At 35.8% G+C, this 13404-nt stretch overlaps 2 protein-coding genes across 2 annotated transcripts; both read right to left on the bottom strand.

Annotated features, from left to right (window-relative positions):
• Positions 1-522: 522 nt before the first annotated feature.
• Positions 523-4045, bottom strand: LOC122839746 (transmembrane protein 50B-like). The gene is made up of 7 exons (XM_044131668.1): positions 3920-4045; positions 3348-3526; positions 3144-3256; positions 2908-2975; positions 2723-2815; positions 1844-1901; positions 523-1293 (listed from the first exon to the last, which is right to left on the bottom strand). The coding sequence occupies exons 2-7, from the start codon at positions 3438-3440 to the stop codon at positions 1248-1250; spliced, it is 471 nt and encodes a 156-aa protein (XP_043987603.1). The 5' UTR covers positions 3441-3526; positions 3920-4045; the 3' UTR covers positions 523-1247.
• Positions 4046-5870: 1825 nt separating this feature from the next.
• Positions 5871-12936, bottom strand: ifngr2 (interferon gamma receptor 2). Its single transcript, XM_044131669.1, has 7 exons — positions 12746-12936; positions 11359-11461; positions 10433-10590; positions 8792-8937; positions 8570-8711; positions 8300-8439; positions 5871-6820 (listed from the first exon to the last, which is right to left on the bottom strand). Exons 1-7 carry the CDS (start codon positions 12855-12857, stop codon positions 6707-6709), a joined length of 915 nt encoding a protein of 304 aa, XP_043987604.1. The 5' UTR covers positions 12858-12936; the 3' UTR covers positions 5871-6706.
• Between the last annotated feature and the right edge of the window lie 468 nt (positions 12937-13404).

The raw sequence follows: 13404 nt of genomic DNA on the forward strand, positions 1-13404 counted from the left end.
TTAGTTATTGTTCCATATTTTAATACTTTGTATTCCATTTTGTATTCTGCCTCTACTGTTCTTTTACAGAGTTGTACTGTTGTAATTGCCTTACTCGTTTGTGTTTACTCTGTTTAAATAAATTTTTTAAAAATAAAAGAAGAAAGAAGAAAAAAGAAAAACTAATTTTCTTGACAGGAAGTGACCTCACCTTCGCTTACTGTAGCGTTTCAGGTAATCAGATGATTTCCTGCTTCGGTGCAGGACTTCCAGTTATGGGCGTGGAGCTGGAGCTCCATGCTGCCTCCAGTGGAAGAGAAGAGCAAGTACACATCTGATATTTTCTAATCACGGCAATAAGATGGAAATTAGTCTTTATTTCATCCTTTTCACTTTCTTTACATTAATCTGTTTTTATTTTTACTTTGTGTTCACGTCTGCATTTTTGGATTTTAAGTCAGTGGGATGTATTTGGTAAAACATTTAAACAAAGATACATTAAAAATGTTCCATTTTTATTTGAAAAAGACACCGAACAAGGTGTTAATTTTCCAGAATAACTCTTTAATGACCAACCTCTTCTTATGAACACTGACTCATCTGCTTCTTTTCCATTAAAAAGCAACAGAATTAATAAAAACAAACATATCCAGCTTAAAAAACAATACAGGAAGATACAAGATCATTGAAAACAACAAAAACACATTTTATCAGAATACTGGAAGAGAACAGAGATAAATGCTGTTACCTTAGCATTCACTGAACCCCTCGTTTTAAATAAAAATAAAACCTAAAGTCTCTACAGCAGCAGGCAGATGCTTTATGAGTACAAAAATCTAAATATTTACATGTTAAATAAAACAACAGAAACTGAAAAAATAAATGTAATACTTTAAATTACATCTACAATTAAAAATGTTCCAGTGGCTTCAAAGTTAATAAATTACCCCCAAAGAGACGATAAAGAGCAGCTTCCAGATTTCCTCAGGAGAAACAGAAATAATTCTGAACTCATCTGTTCTCCGTCTGTTTCCCTATAAAATATAAAAAAATCAGCCTGAAAGTCGCTCCTTAAAACTTTGTAAAACACTAAAATGATCCCTTTTGATATCTAATGTCAACATGTGAGGCATTAAAATCTAATGCTCATTTTTAAAAACTATTAAAAACATGCTTGAATTTCAGGAGCAGGGACTTGTATAAAGAAGCAGCGGTGACAAAGTCAGATGAAAAAAGTAAAAGGTGAAGACAGCGGGATGGATCGCCGGTTAACCCCAAAGGTTTTCTGTGCGGCCGAACTTGTAGATCAGAGAGCTGCAGAGAAATGCTGTTAATGGTTATTCAGGCAGCTCAGTACGGTGGCCCAGAAGGGTCAACAATAGGCAAAAATACACAACAGAATTCATGCAAAAACTAGAATAATGCTAAAACATTATTCCAGTTTTTTAAAATGGAGTTTACCCTAAAATGGAATTTATGCCAACACTGAAGTTATGGTAAATTAAAATTATGCTAAATCAGAATTATATGCTAAAGCAGAAATTATATTAAAACCAAAGTTCTGCTTAAACTGAAGTTATTCTAAATTAAAGTCATGCTAAAACGAAAGCTTACAAACTTGTTAGCATAACATAGCAAGTTATGTTCAACTTCTGCTGTGGCTTTTGCTGTAGTTTAATCTTTCTGTTGTGTTGTAACTTTTAATTTTGTTGACTTCTCTAGGCCACCTTAACTTCCTGCATCTTATTTCTATCTCTGTGTTTTCTCATCTGAACCAGTTCAAACAGTAACTACTTCTAGCTTCAGGTCATTAGAAAAACCAGGAGCCGCTTTACTTTACATTTCAGTTCCAGGTTTTACTCACCTGAAGAAGATGAAGGCGTTCTGAAAGAACACGGCCAGACCCGGAGCAACATCTTTCTCTGAGAAAAAGGGAACATCACAAAGTTTTTTATTATTTTCAGTCCAGGACATATTATTGTTAAAAGATTGTTGATGGTACTGCGAGCTTGATACAGCACAGTACCATCAGCACAGGAATGGACGTTTGACCAGAACATTTAGTATTTACGATAAATACGACGCCTGATCCCTGAGGAATATCTTCAGGCAAATCAAGGCTGAGATGTCCAAATATTTTCTTACATGGGTCGATATTTTAAACTGAAAGTACATCTGCGTCCTAGTTCAATACTTTTTTTTTTGTAAAATACATACATTTTCTCCAACTAAAGTGGTCAGATTTGACCAAAATAATTCTGTAAATTATCAAAAATCTGGACTGAAATGTTTTTTTTTTTGTATTGTTAAAAGTAAGGTATAAAATATTAAAACAAATACTGCTTTCTATACCAATAAATATACATTTGAATAAGATTTTATTAAAATTGTGTAACAAAAGTTAAAAATTGTACATCTTTATCAACACTTGATCAAATTAGCTTAATTCTTGAATTGCTTTCGGGCCGCCCAAAATCATCCCAACAGCTACAAATGGCCCTCAAACCATTTATTGGACACCCTAATGTTGAGGTTTAGAAAGAATCTGCTTTCACACAGTGAGTTAATTTAAGTTAATTTATGTTGTCATGTTTTTCCTCTTTGACTCTGAAACCTGGTCTGAATCGGGTTTATTTTTGAAACATTAATTTTTAATTGACACAGAAACCCGTTTCTTTATTAGTTTCTGTCTGAATAAAAAAATAACAACAAACAAACATGGAAGAGATGGAAGGAAACCTACTTGGCATGACGTACGCTCCGAACAAGATCCAGATGGAGCCGATGAACGACCCAAACATCATCATGAAGCCGATGAAGAGCCAGAGGCGAGCGCCTGGAGTTCCAGAAACACATCAGGTTTAGAAGGATGCGACCAAAAACTGATCAGAACCAGAACCCATCAGAACCAAGGCTCAAACAGCTCACCTGTCCGCCCAAGGCAGCCCTCACCGTACGCGTCTCCTCTCACCTGACCGTTGGAAACGGCGTTGATCCTGGAAACGACAGGAATTGCGAAGGCCATTACTAAACACGACGGAATTTTTTGATACTGGTTTTACTGAGACAACAGTGGCAATGGGTTTATGCTACTAGTGAGGTCATCCAACCATCCATCCATCCATCCATCCATTCATTCATCCAACAGTCATTTTGTTCCTCACATGAAGAAAGCGATGGTGGAAAAGACTCCACATGTGTGGAATGAATGGTTCATCATTTCCTGAGATGGATACATTACTGCAGCATCGATCATGATCCACCAGCCGGTGAAGAACTGCAAAAAAACAGAAACTTCGCTCAGTAACAGGGAGCCATAAAACCAATAAACTGTTGTCCAGTTTAAAGCCCATCCGGGTGCCACTAACCAGGAATCCAGCCACCACCGAGGCCACAGCGTTCCTCCGCTCTCCCCAGTCAAACTCCGGCCAACGGAAGTTATCCAGGAAGCCCGCCATCATCCGCAGGGTTTACCTCCCACCGATCGATCAGTCTCTTTGGCTCGGTCAGAGTCGACTTCCTGCAGCTCCTCCAGGAAACCGAGGCTCTGAAAATATGCATGAAGACACTGAACGGTTTACTTTAACTTCTTAATTTCTATTATTCTGTCTCTAAAATTGAAGAGGAGCTATGATAAATAATAAAAGTAATAATAAAATAATGAATTGATTATTTTACAGCTTCTCAGTAAATGACTAAAATCAGATTTCAGCCCAAATGAAGCGGCTCTCAGTCAGGGTTTAGTTTCAGTTTACAAAAATCCTTCTTTACATTTTAGCAATAGAAAGCTCTGCTCATTTTAAAAAAAAAAAAAAGAATATTGACACACTTAAATCCAATATTAGAGCTTTTTAATTGGTTTTAAAATCAAACGTTTGGTCTGTCGGAGCGACAATCTGCTTCATAATGTCAACATGCAGCTTAATAAACTACTACTCACCTTTATTTACCCCGATTACCCTGAAAAATACTCTGATTACTTCAAATCAAATACGAATGTTCGTGCTTCTCTGGGTCAACTTCCTTTCGGTTTGTTTATGGTTGGAGAAACAGCCGCAAGCGGCGCTTCCGCCCCCTGCTGGTCGATAGTGTAACTACAAGGGCTATAAACAGGAAAATGAGATTGATATATGCTGGTCTGCCTATGAAATAAAAATAACTTTCGTTTAATCTAGACAAAAAGAAAATATAATAAATTACGTTAAAACAAAAAGCTAAGTATAACTATTAAGAAATATACAGATAAAGATCAATTAAAATATATCACAATGAAAAGAACACAACATTATTCAAATATAAGAAAAAGCAACTATGTAATAAATACAAATTTATAAAATAAATGAAAAGGTTGTAATAAATAGAAGTAAATGAAATAATTTAAGAAGATAAACAATTCAAATAAATGAAATTTTATTCTTAAAAATAAATCAACACAAAGTTAGAAGAAAACCAGATGTATATTGTCGACCAAAAAAAGAAAAAAAAATGACATGTATACATACTTACAAAACAAATTAATAAATAAGCTAAAACTGTAAATCAATCCCAACCAGTCCTTTACTGCTGCTGACTTGAGCAGTCAGACTGAAGTGGCTCCTTAATCTCTGTAGATTTTTTTAACTGTAAACTTTTAGGATTTAAACTTTTTCTCCAAGTAATTTTTTAAACTGAAAATTAGAATGTTTCATCTGGTGAATGAGCTTCCTAGGATTCATGTCTGCTAACGTTTGACAATGAAATGCAGCTGGATGGAAATCCTCAAATTTGCACAGGCATGAATATGTTCAAAATAAATAAAAATCACTTAAGGAGATTTAACGTCAGGATTAGTTTTAATGTTTTCACCCAGTTTAGATAAAACTCCCTTTTGATGAATAGGTTGGTGGATGTACATAAAATGGGACTTAATATAAATAAAAATAATTTCTTTCACTGGAATGTTTCCAGTTCAGATTTTGACTTGTTGCAATAAAAACATTTGACTTATCTTTCCAACTACATAAAGCTGAACAAAAACATCAGAAAACTGTTGATTTATTTTCACATTTCATTTTTTAAAATAAAAATTATAAACCTAGAGAAACCAGAAAGTGAACCATAATGGTCCTGGGTTCAGTTGCAGACAAGAATACAGAATTAATTGTCTCGTTTCAGTTTGTTAGGCACCACAATGAGCAGAAAGATAAAGTGCTGACTGAGCAAAAAATTAAATAAAAATCACAAAGATAAACAGATTCGTACAAACGTTATTGATCCAGTGGAGAAAACAGTTCAACACATTCTGGCTACTGAATATGAATCCAGGTTTCCCATTGTTGAATCCGACTTTGGCGGGATTTAATGGTACGTGAGGATCTAACGCTCCTCATCCCAGTAACCTCCATTTTAGTCCGCTGGAAGAGGAAATCAGGCAGCCAAGACTCCGAAAAACAAAAAGTAAGCGAGCCCACATTGTCCAGGAACACATAATAACAGGGACAAAGGATTATCTCCTTTTTGTTTTGGTTGTAGGAACAGTTCTGGTAAAATAAAGATACAAAAGAAAGTCGAAAGTCCAGAGAGCGCCCTACTTCCGGGTCGCTGCCTTTCAAACTAAAAGCACGCAGCTATAAACTCCGTAACAGGGAGCAAGAAAATGGGTGAAAGTGGCGAAATTCATGGATCCTTTAGAGCAGTGGTCCCCAACCACCGGGCCGCGGACCGGTACCGGTCCGTGGACCAATTGGTACCGGGCCGCGCAAGAAATAATTAAATATGTCCGTTCTATGTATTGAGTATGGAGGAGCTTTTATTTTGAAAATCGTACACCGGATGCCGAGGTTTGAGTCATGCGCCAGCTAATTTACGAAGGCTTGGCCGGTCCGCTGTACTAAAAAGGTTGGAGACCACTGCTTTAGAGGAAGTTTCAGTGATTGCTCTCTGGCTAATAAAACTGTTAGCAAGCACAGCTATTAGCCAAAAACATTAAAACCACCGAGTAAAAACAAAGAACCGTTAACGGTCCGGTCCGACTCACTTTGGGACATTCAGAGGAAAAAACAACTTAATTTTATAAATATAAAAATCAGGGAGTTGATTAGATTCTTACTGGGTTGACTGGACTTTAACTGGTGAGGATTTCTGTCAGGATCACAGGTGGGTAGAAACTAGTTAGAGCAACCTTTTAGAAAAAAATTACTTTTAGAAGTAGTTTTAAATAGAAAAATATATTTTGTAAAATGTTTCATTTGCTTAAATTTATTTTTTACTCTGTCTTTTTATCCGAGTCCTTAAAATTTCAGAACTAGAGTGTTTTTTTTTAAACATTTTGACTGATTCATCCATTTCCAATTAAATCAGATATTCTGATCAGTTACTTAGAAGCCTTTTTATTAAATACTTATTTACTCTTACTTGAGTCATTTCTTGGATGGCTACTTTTTACTTTTACTTGAGTAAAAATATTTTTAAGCAGTGCTACTCTTACTTTGATACAGTTTCTGGCTCCTCTACCCACCTTTGGTCCATCTGCTGATGAATCTGGGGAAGCAGCAGTCCAGCTAATCTTCAGTATTTAACAGAAATAAACACTAAAAAGTGAAAACAGCTGCTGGTTGAGGCCTGTTTTTAACAGATCCTCCTCCATTTTCTGGACTAGAACAGTTTCACCTGCCAGGACTTAGATAGGAGCGCTGCTCCATGAAAGAAGAAGATTTGTAAAGTTTTCATCCTCAGCAGGAAGTGAAGGTCAGACTCCTCTGGGCTGATTTGGAGTTAAATCGGAAACAACGTCGTAATGTTCCTCAGAGAGACCCACGGCCACGAACGGGTAGTTGCGCCCCGGAAGCTCCTCTTTGAAAGTCTGGAGGACAGAAGATGATGGATCAGTCAGAGTGGAGACCAAGAAGAAAAACCTTTTTAAAGTTTGAATGAAACCAGGTTAACCGTTACAATTTAAAGAGACATTTTTACCTTCAGGATAACAAAACAAAATCATTTAACCTGTAAATGTCAGAACTTTATTTTTTATTTTTTTTAAAAAGACAACTTATAATTTTATATAAACACCAACAATAAGAAATTTGCCATCATTTTTAAAGAATTGTCATTTTATTTCTACTCTAAAAAAGTAAAATAAAGATGAATATAGAATTTTTCAAAAAGACAATGGATCGTTTCTCTGTGGGGCAAAAAATTACATTAAAAAACAGAAAAGAGCATTGGTGCCAACCTAATGACAAGAAAAAATATCTAGAATTTGTAGTTTTAGCTTGATTTTTTTGTAGAAATTCAATGCAAATATTGTTGAAATAAACTGAAAACTATATAAAAGAAAGTAGTACATTTGTTAGTATAACTAAATTTAAAATTATTAGCTGGTTCTTAATTTTTATCCAAAGTTTTTAAGACTCATTGTGGAAGCATAGGCCTTGGCATCAGCCCATTCCTTCTCTTTGGTAAATTATGGGTTTGTTTTTTGTTTTCTGTGTTGTGTTGATATTTGACCAAAATAAAGTGAAACTGCTCCCATTCACTTCTGTTCTAATGCTCCTCTGAATCTTCCCCTCAAAACTGGAAACCAAAGCTCTCTTTCACCTCTCATACCTACAACATCACACACTGTAGACACATAAAAATTCCCATGTCGAGCCATGAGAGGGTTCTACCACTTCTGGTACAAAATATTGTTTGACATAACTTAACGTTTTTACAGAGTGACTGTTTGTTTGAGCGTTAAAAATCTTCCCCTTCCCCTTTGTCCCTCAGAGGAGGGAATCGCCATAGCAACCAGTGACTCAGCATACAGACAGCGTTTAGTGCGACACTAAAATGCTACTAATTTACTGTTTATGTTCTGTTATTATGAGTGAAAAAGAAAAAAAGCGAGACCACAAATCTGGATCATAAAAAGGGGAAAAAACAACAAAAACAACGACGCGGCCCAACTTCCTGTTGGGTAAAGTGTCTTTTTGACCTCTTATATCTACGTCACACACTGTGCAAACACATAAAAATTCACATGTTGGGCCATGAAAGGGTCCTACCATTTCTGGTTCAAGAGCCCAAGGCAAACTAAAGTTTTCACAAAGTGACTGTTTGTTCAAGGCTTAAGCTCCTCAGAAAAGGAGGGAATCACCATAGCAACCATTGACTCAGCATGCAGACGGAGTTCAGTCCGACACTAAAATGCTTCTAATTTACTGTTTACGTCGTGTTATTACGAGTGAAAAAGAAAAATAAGATATAAAGACCACAAATCTGGATCATATGAAAAAAAAACAAACAAACTGATGTCTAACTTCCTGTTGGAAAAATGAAGCTGAACGAAGCGGGTTCTCACCGGTGGGATCGTGTACGGAGGTTGGAGGATCTCTTTGATTTTCTTGAATTTGAAGAGGCGGACGTAGGCGAAAACAACTAATAGAACGGTCGACAAAACGACAAAGCAGATGACGATGATCTGTGTCTGTTTTGATCCACCTGAGGAGAAAACAGGTCCTGTTTAATAAATATCCTACAGGAAATGCATGACTTTATCCAGTTAATTTCGGTTAGTGAGAAGTTAAAATGGGGCAGAAAACATCTGGAGTGGTAAACGGCAGGATCTTACTGGAGCTAGGGATGGTTTCACACTGCATACAGCTGGATGGACCGTATGGCTTCCAGTGAAGAGCAAACTGCACCATCACACAGTACGTCTCACCCACTTCCAAACCACCGATTAACTCTGTCGACAAGGTGACTCTGTGATTCTGAAAAGAAAAGAAAAGCAGAGTTAATAGTGGAGTTAATGAGAACATTTGGTGAAATAAACAAACATTTCACTCTTCACCTTCAGTTGCTCTCCTTTTTTCCAAAAGTAGATCCGATATTTCAGGATGTCTGCATGCTCATAATGCAGATTGTGGTTTCTCTTCAGATTGACTCTGAGGGATTCGGGCGCTGCGGTCAGAGTGAAGTTCGGCGAGCACGCATGGCCTGGAAAAGATGGGAATAACAGTTGGATTCAGTCTGTTAACGACCCGAGACTCTGGAGGTCAATCAATCTTCAGCCAAACTTCGGCTTAAATGTTCAACAGAAATTATAAAGTTATCATGACATTCTCTACACACATGGAGAATGTCTAGCTAGTATGACTAGCTAGTATGGCCCGATACTGAACCTTAACTCAGTCATAACAGCTCAGTTATGAAATAGACCCAACACTTTGAGTGTTTTGAAGATTTTCACACCTCTCACAAAGTGTGAACCACGCCGGTCGGAAGGTTAACCACAACTAAAAGCAGAGAAACTAGTTTTTATTTTGTTCAGATGTGCGTCAGATCCTTGACCTTCTTGGCATCCTTCTGAATTTCTTCTAGTTCTGAACAGTAGTAAAAGAGTTTGTTTTGGTTTATTACTCATACCTCTCCAACCAGTGTTTATGTACTGTTTCACATTATTTCTTCGGCTGAGTTGCGGTGTACCTTAGGTTTGAGTCCTCCGACTCTTTTTTTCTTTATCACTTTGTGCATTTGATCCTAATAAAATAAGGCCAAAATCTACCATCCATCATCTTAAAGCTGCAGTTTGTAACTTTTATAAACAATATTTTTTAATATATTCATTGAAACTGTCACTATGTCATAACAGTATGGAATGAGAGATAATCTGTGAAAAGAATGGAGCTCATTTGCCTTCTCCCAAGTCTAACTAAATACAACCAATCAGAGCCAGGAGGAGGGTCTTAGTGCTGTCAATCACCCTCCATGTGGTGTTGCTCATCCCTAAAGTTTCTTCCTGATAGCACAGCTTGTTGTAAACTCTAAGGCTGGTTAGCATAGCCACCGATTACGTGGATAAACGGTTTTCCTTTAATGGTAAGCTGTTTCTCCACCATTAGCATATTTAGAAGCGAGCACATGAGGTTTATTGACAGCGCTAGGACCCTCCTCTTGGCTCTGATTGGTTGTTTTTGGTCAGGGTGCATCATTCAGATGGCAGTAGTAGCTAGAGAAACTGGATCAATCTTTTCATAGATTATCTGTCTCATATTCTGCGGTCATTTTAATAAATATGTAAAAAAACAAAACAGTTTAATAAAAGTTACATATTGTAGCTTTAAATTAGATTTTTAAAATCCTGGATGCTTGAAAACTCTCTAATTTGGCTGAATTAAAACAAACCTGCAAAGAAAATTCCTCGTCGGTGATGAAAAAGACTCATTACCAGTTATACTAAATGCTCCCAGCCATGTTGGTTTGGATACATTTCTTCATTGTCAAATAAAAACATCCCTTGAAAACTAAATTTTTTATCTACTTAGGTTATGTTTAATGATCTGAAACATTTAAGTATGACAAGAAGGAAAAGAACTACAGTAGATTTATCTAGCATAATTATTCTATGCAGAAAGAATAGTTTTAAAGAATGACTGGAAAATTCCAGGTGATCAATGTTTAAGCGAACAGCTGCAAACATCTGGGTTATTACCGTCTCTGCTGCAGGCCTCCACAGGCTCAGATTGAACCCCGTTTCTCCGAGCTGTAACACGATGCCGAATGCAGCTGTCGCTTTCCTCCAAAGTCAAATCACAGGAAGTGAAGCGCGTCTCTCTGCACGTCTCTATGGGCGTCCAATCAGACTCAAAGCTGAGGACAAAAAAGACCAAATTATCCAAAATGTTATAAAATACACCTGGGCTGCATCTATGAAATAATTTATTTTTTTTTAATCTAAATTTAATAATTGAGATTCTAAAATATACAACTACTTCTCATTTCATTTAGTTCTGTATTGACTTAAAACTTGTACTTTATTTTATCCTTATTTTTCCTGCAAGTTAATCTTTATTTTGCCCCTGATTTTGTCTAGATTATTCAATTGATTTCATAATTGATCTATTCCTGGTTGTCTTTGAGTTTTATTTAATTAAAAGACTTAAATAATTATTTATTCATTTCATTCATTCATTAATATAAACAGTTCATGTAACAACTAAAAGAAATAATGAATGAAAAGGAGCCAAAAGTATAAATGTATAATGTTCACATAAAATAAAACTAGTTACTCAACTAAGAAGACTACTAAAAAAATTATTTCTAATACACAAGAAATAAAAAATACACATCAAAACATCTGCTTATTCAATACCATTTTGCTTCATAATAATTTTTTTTTTTAAACAGAAAGAGATTTAGCTTGTTTAATATCTCACTGTCAAAATTATTCCATAAACTGACAACTTAATTGAAATAAATCTTTCCACTGTGAAAATTGAAAAATCTAACTATTCATGTCTGGATTTTATCTAGATTTCATCTCCGTTTTGTCCTGATTTTACCCTAATTTTTTCTGGCTTCTTATCCAGACTTAGTTCCTGATTTTAATTGCCGTCGTCCCACAATAGCAGAACTCACTCGTGAAACTCGACAGTAAACGTCACGTCACTCGCTGTTGAGTTCCAGTTCACCCTTGAATGGTCGATCACAACGTCGATCGGCGATGGCGTCTTGAACGCATCTGAAGAAAAAAAACGTTTAATTGTCAAAACTTGAATCAAAACCATGAATAAAATATCCAGATTTTAGCCCAGGTTTCTCCTGACTTTTATGGATCTTATTCTGGGTTTTCTTAATCCTTCATTTTACTCTATTATATTAAGTTTTTATCCTGATTTAACCTTGATTTTAATGCTATAAATTGCCTTACCTCATTCTGGATTTGTCATTTCATCTTGGCTTTACCTGGAATATATCTTTTATGTATTCTAAATTATCTCAGCTTCATAATCAGACATCATTCAGATTTTCTTTGATCTGGCAACGACTTACTCCTGAAATTATCTCAGTTTTGTTCTGCTTTTACTTTGATTTAATTCTTCTGTTCCTGATTTAGTTCAGAATTTGTATCCTTTCTTTACCTGAATTATTTCTTAAATGTTGACACCACTAGGATATCCTGTTTATATCCTGACTATTATCCAGATTTTAATCTTGTCTTTTTTTCTAATTATATCATGATTTTACCTGGATTTTATTCTGACAGTATCTTGACTTCGATCATGTCTTTTACAGGAATTTTTATGATTTTATATCTTCTTGTATCTGGATTTTTACTTTAAATGTATCCTGGAACATAATTCTGACTTAATCTTTGCTTCCCCTAGACTTTTATTGTCATTTAATCCTTTTTTTAACCTGGATTATACCTTAACCTTGGTATTTCCCATTGGGCACCAAAAACATATATTTTATTCTATCCGGATATTTATTCTTACTTTATATTTTTTCTGGATTTTATGCAGTCTTTGGTTTAATTATTATTTTACTTCAAAAACACTTCCAAACTGTTTGATACGCCGAAAAGAAAACCTTTTTAAGAACTCAAGAAGAAGAAAACTGGACTTTGTCTTTTGCTTCACCTCTCAAGTTTATTCCGGAATTAACAACAAATAATAGTTTGTTTCATGTTTTAGATCAAACTCAACACCACAGTTAAAGTTCTGACAGGTTCGGACTGAGAAAAGCTTTATCAAAAGGTAAACCAGTAGAAATCCTCAGCGGCCTCTTCCCCATTTTCTTTCAGCGGCCTCGTTGAGAAACTTCCCTCTCGAATCCGAACAGTTCTACTGACTCAACACAAATTTCCGGACCATGTTTAATAATAAACGAGGAAATGTTTCAAGTCTGAGTTAATTAGCTGAACCCGAACCGACAGAATCAGGCCGAGAAGAACCAAAGAGGTGACCCAGGATAGAAGGAGATCGGAGAAAACGAAACATTCGGGGGTTTCCGTTAAACTCACCTGCTGCGGGCCAAACTACGCAGAACAGAACCAGGATAAAGAAGTTCGGGTGAAAAAGATCAGTCGAAGGACATAACCGTCTCCAATGGCCCATATTTACCAACATTTCCATAAAACATGTCTCCACCAAACGTTCACACTGAAATACAGGAAATGCAGTCACCTGACTTAAACCATTGACGAACTTCTTCTTCTGCCTCTTTCAATGATGCGCATTACCGCCATCTACTGGAGCGAGTGTGGACCGGGATGCTAAATTACCCTCACCCAAAACAAACAAAAATAAACAAAAATAAAAAATATATATATCTCTATATCTTTTCTAGAAATTTCGTCTTCTTGAGGTATTTCAGTAAAGAACAAAAATATTCAGAAGCCCTCCACTCACTTGCGTAACTTCCGCTTCCAAAACGTTACGGATATTACATTTCTGTTTTTCTAAAGAATCGTGACCAGAGTTCGGTAATATTAAGTTACATTTTCCTGAGTAACATTTAAAAATAAAAAAGCAAGCTTAGGAGTATTTTCTTTTTACGATGCTGTACTTCTTACTTTGACTTGATCTAGAATGAACAAGCTAGTTTTAATCAGTTTATTTTGCCTTCTTTTATTATTTTGCAATTATGTTATTTATATAAATCTAAAATACAAAAATGTTC

Source organism: Gambusia affinis, linkage group LG11, assembly GCF_019740435.1.
Source record: "Gambusia affinis linkage group LG11, SWU_Gaff_1.0, whole genome shotgun sequence".
NCBI lineage: Eukaryota > Metazoa > Chordata > Actinopteri > Cyprinodontiformes > Poeciliidae > Gambusia > Gambusia affinis.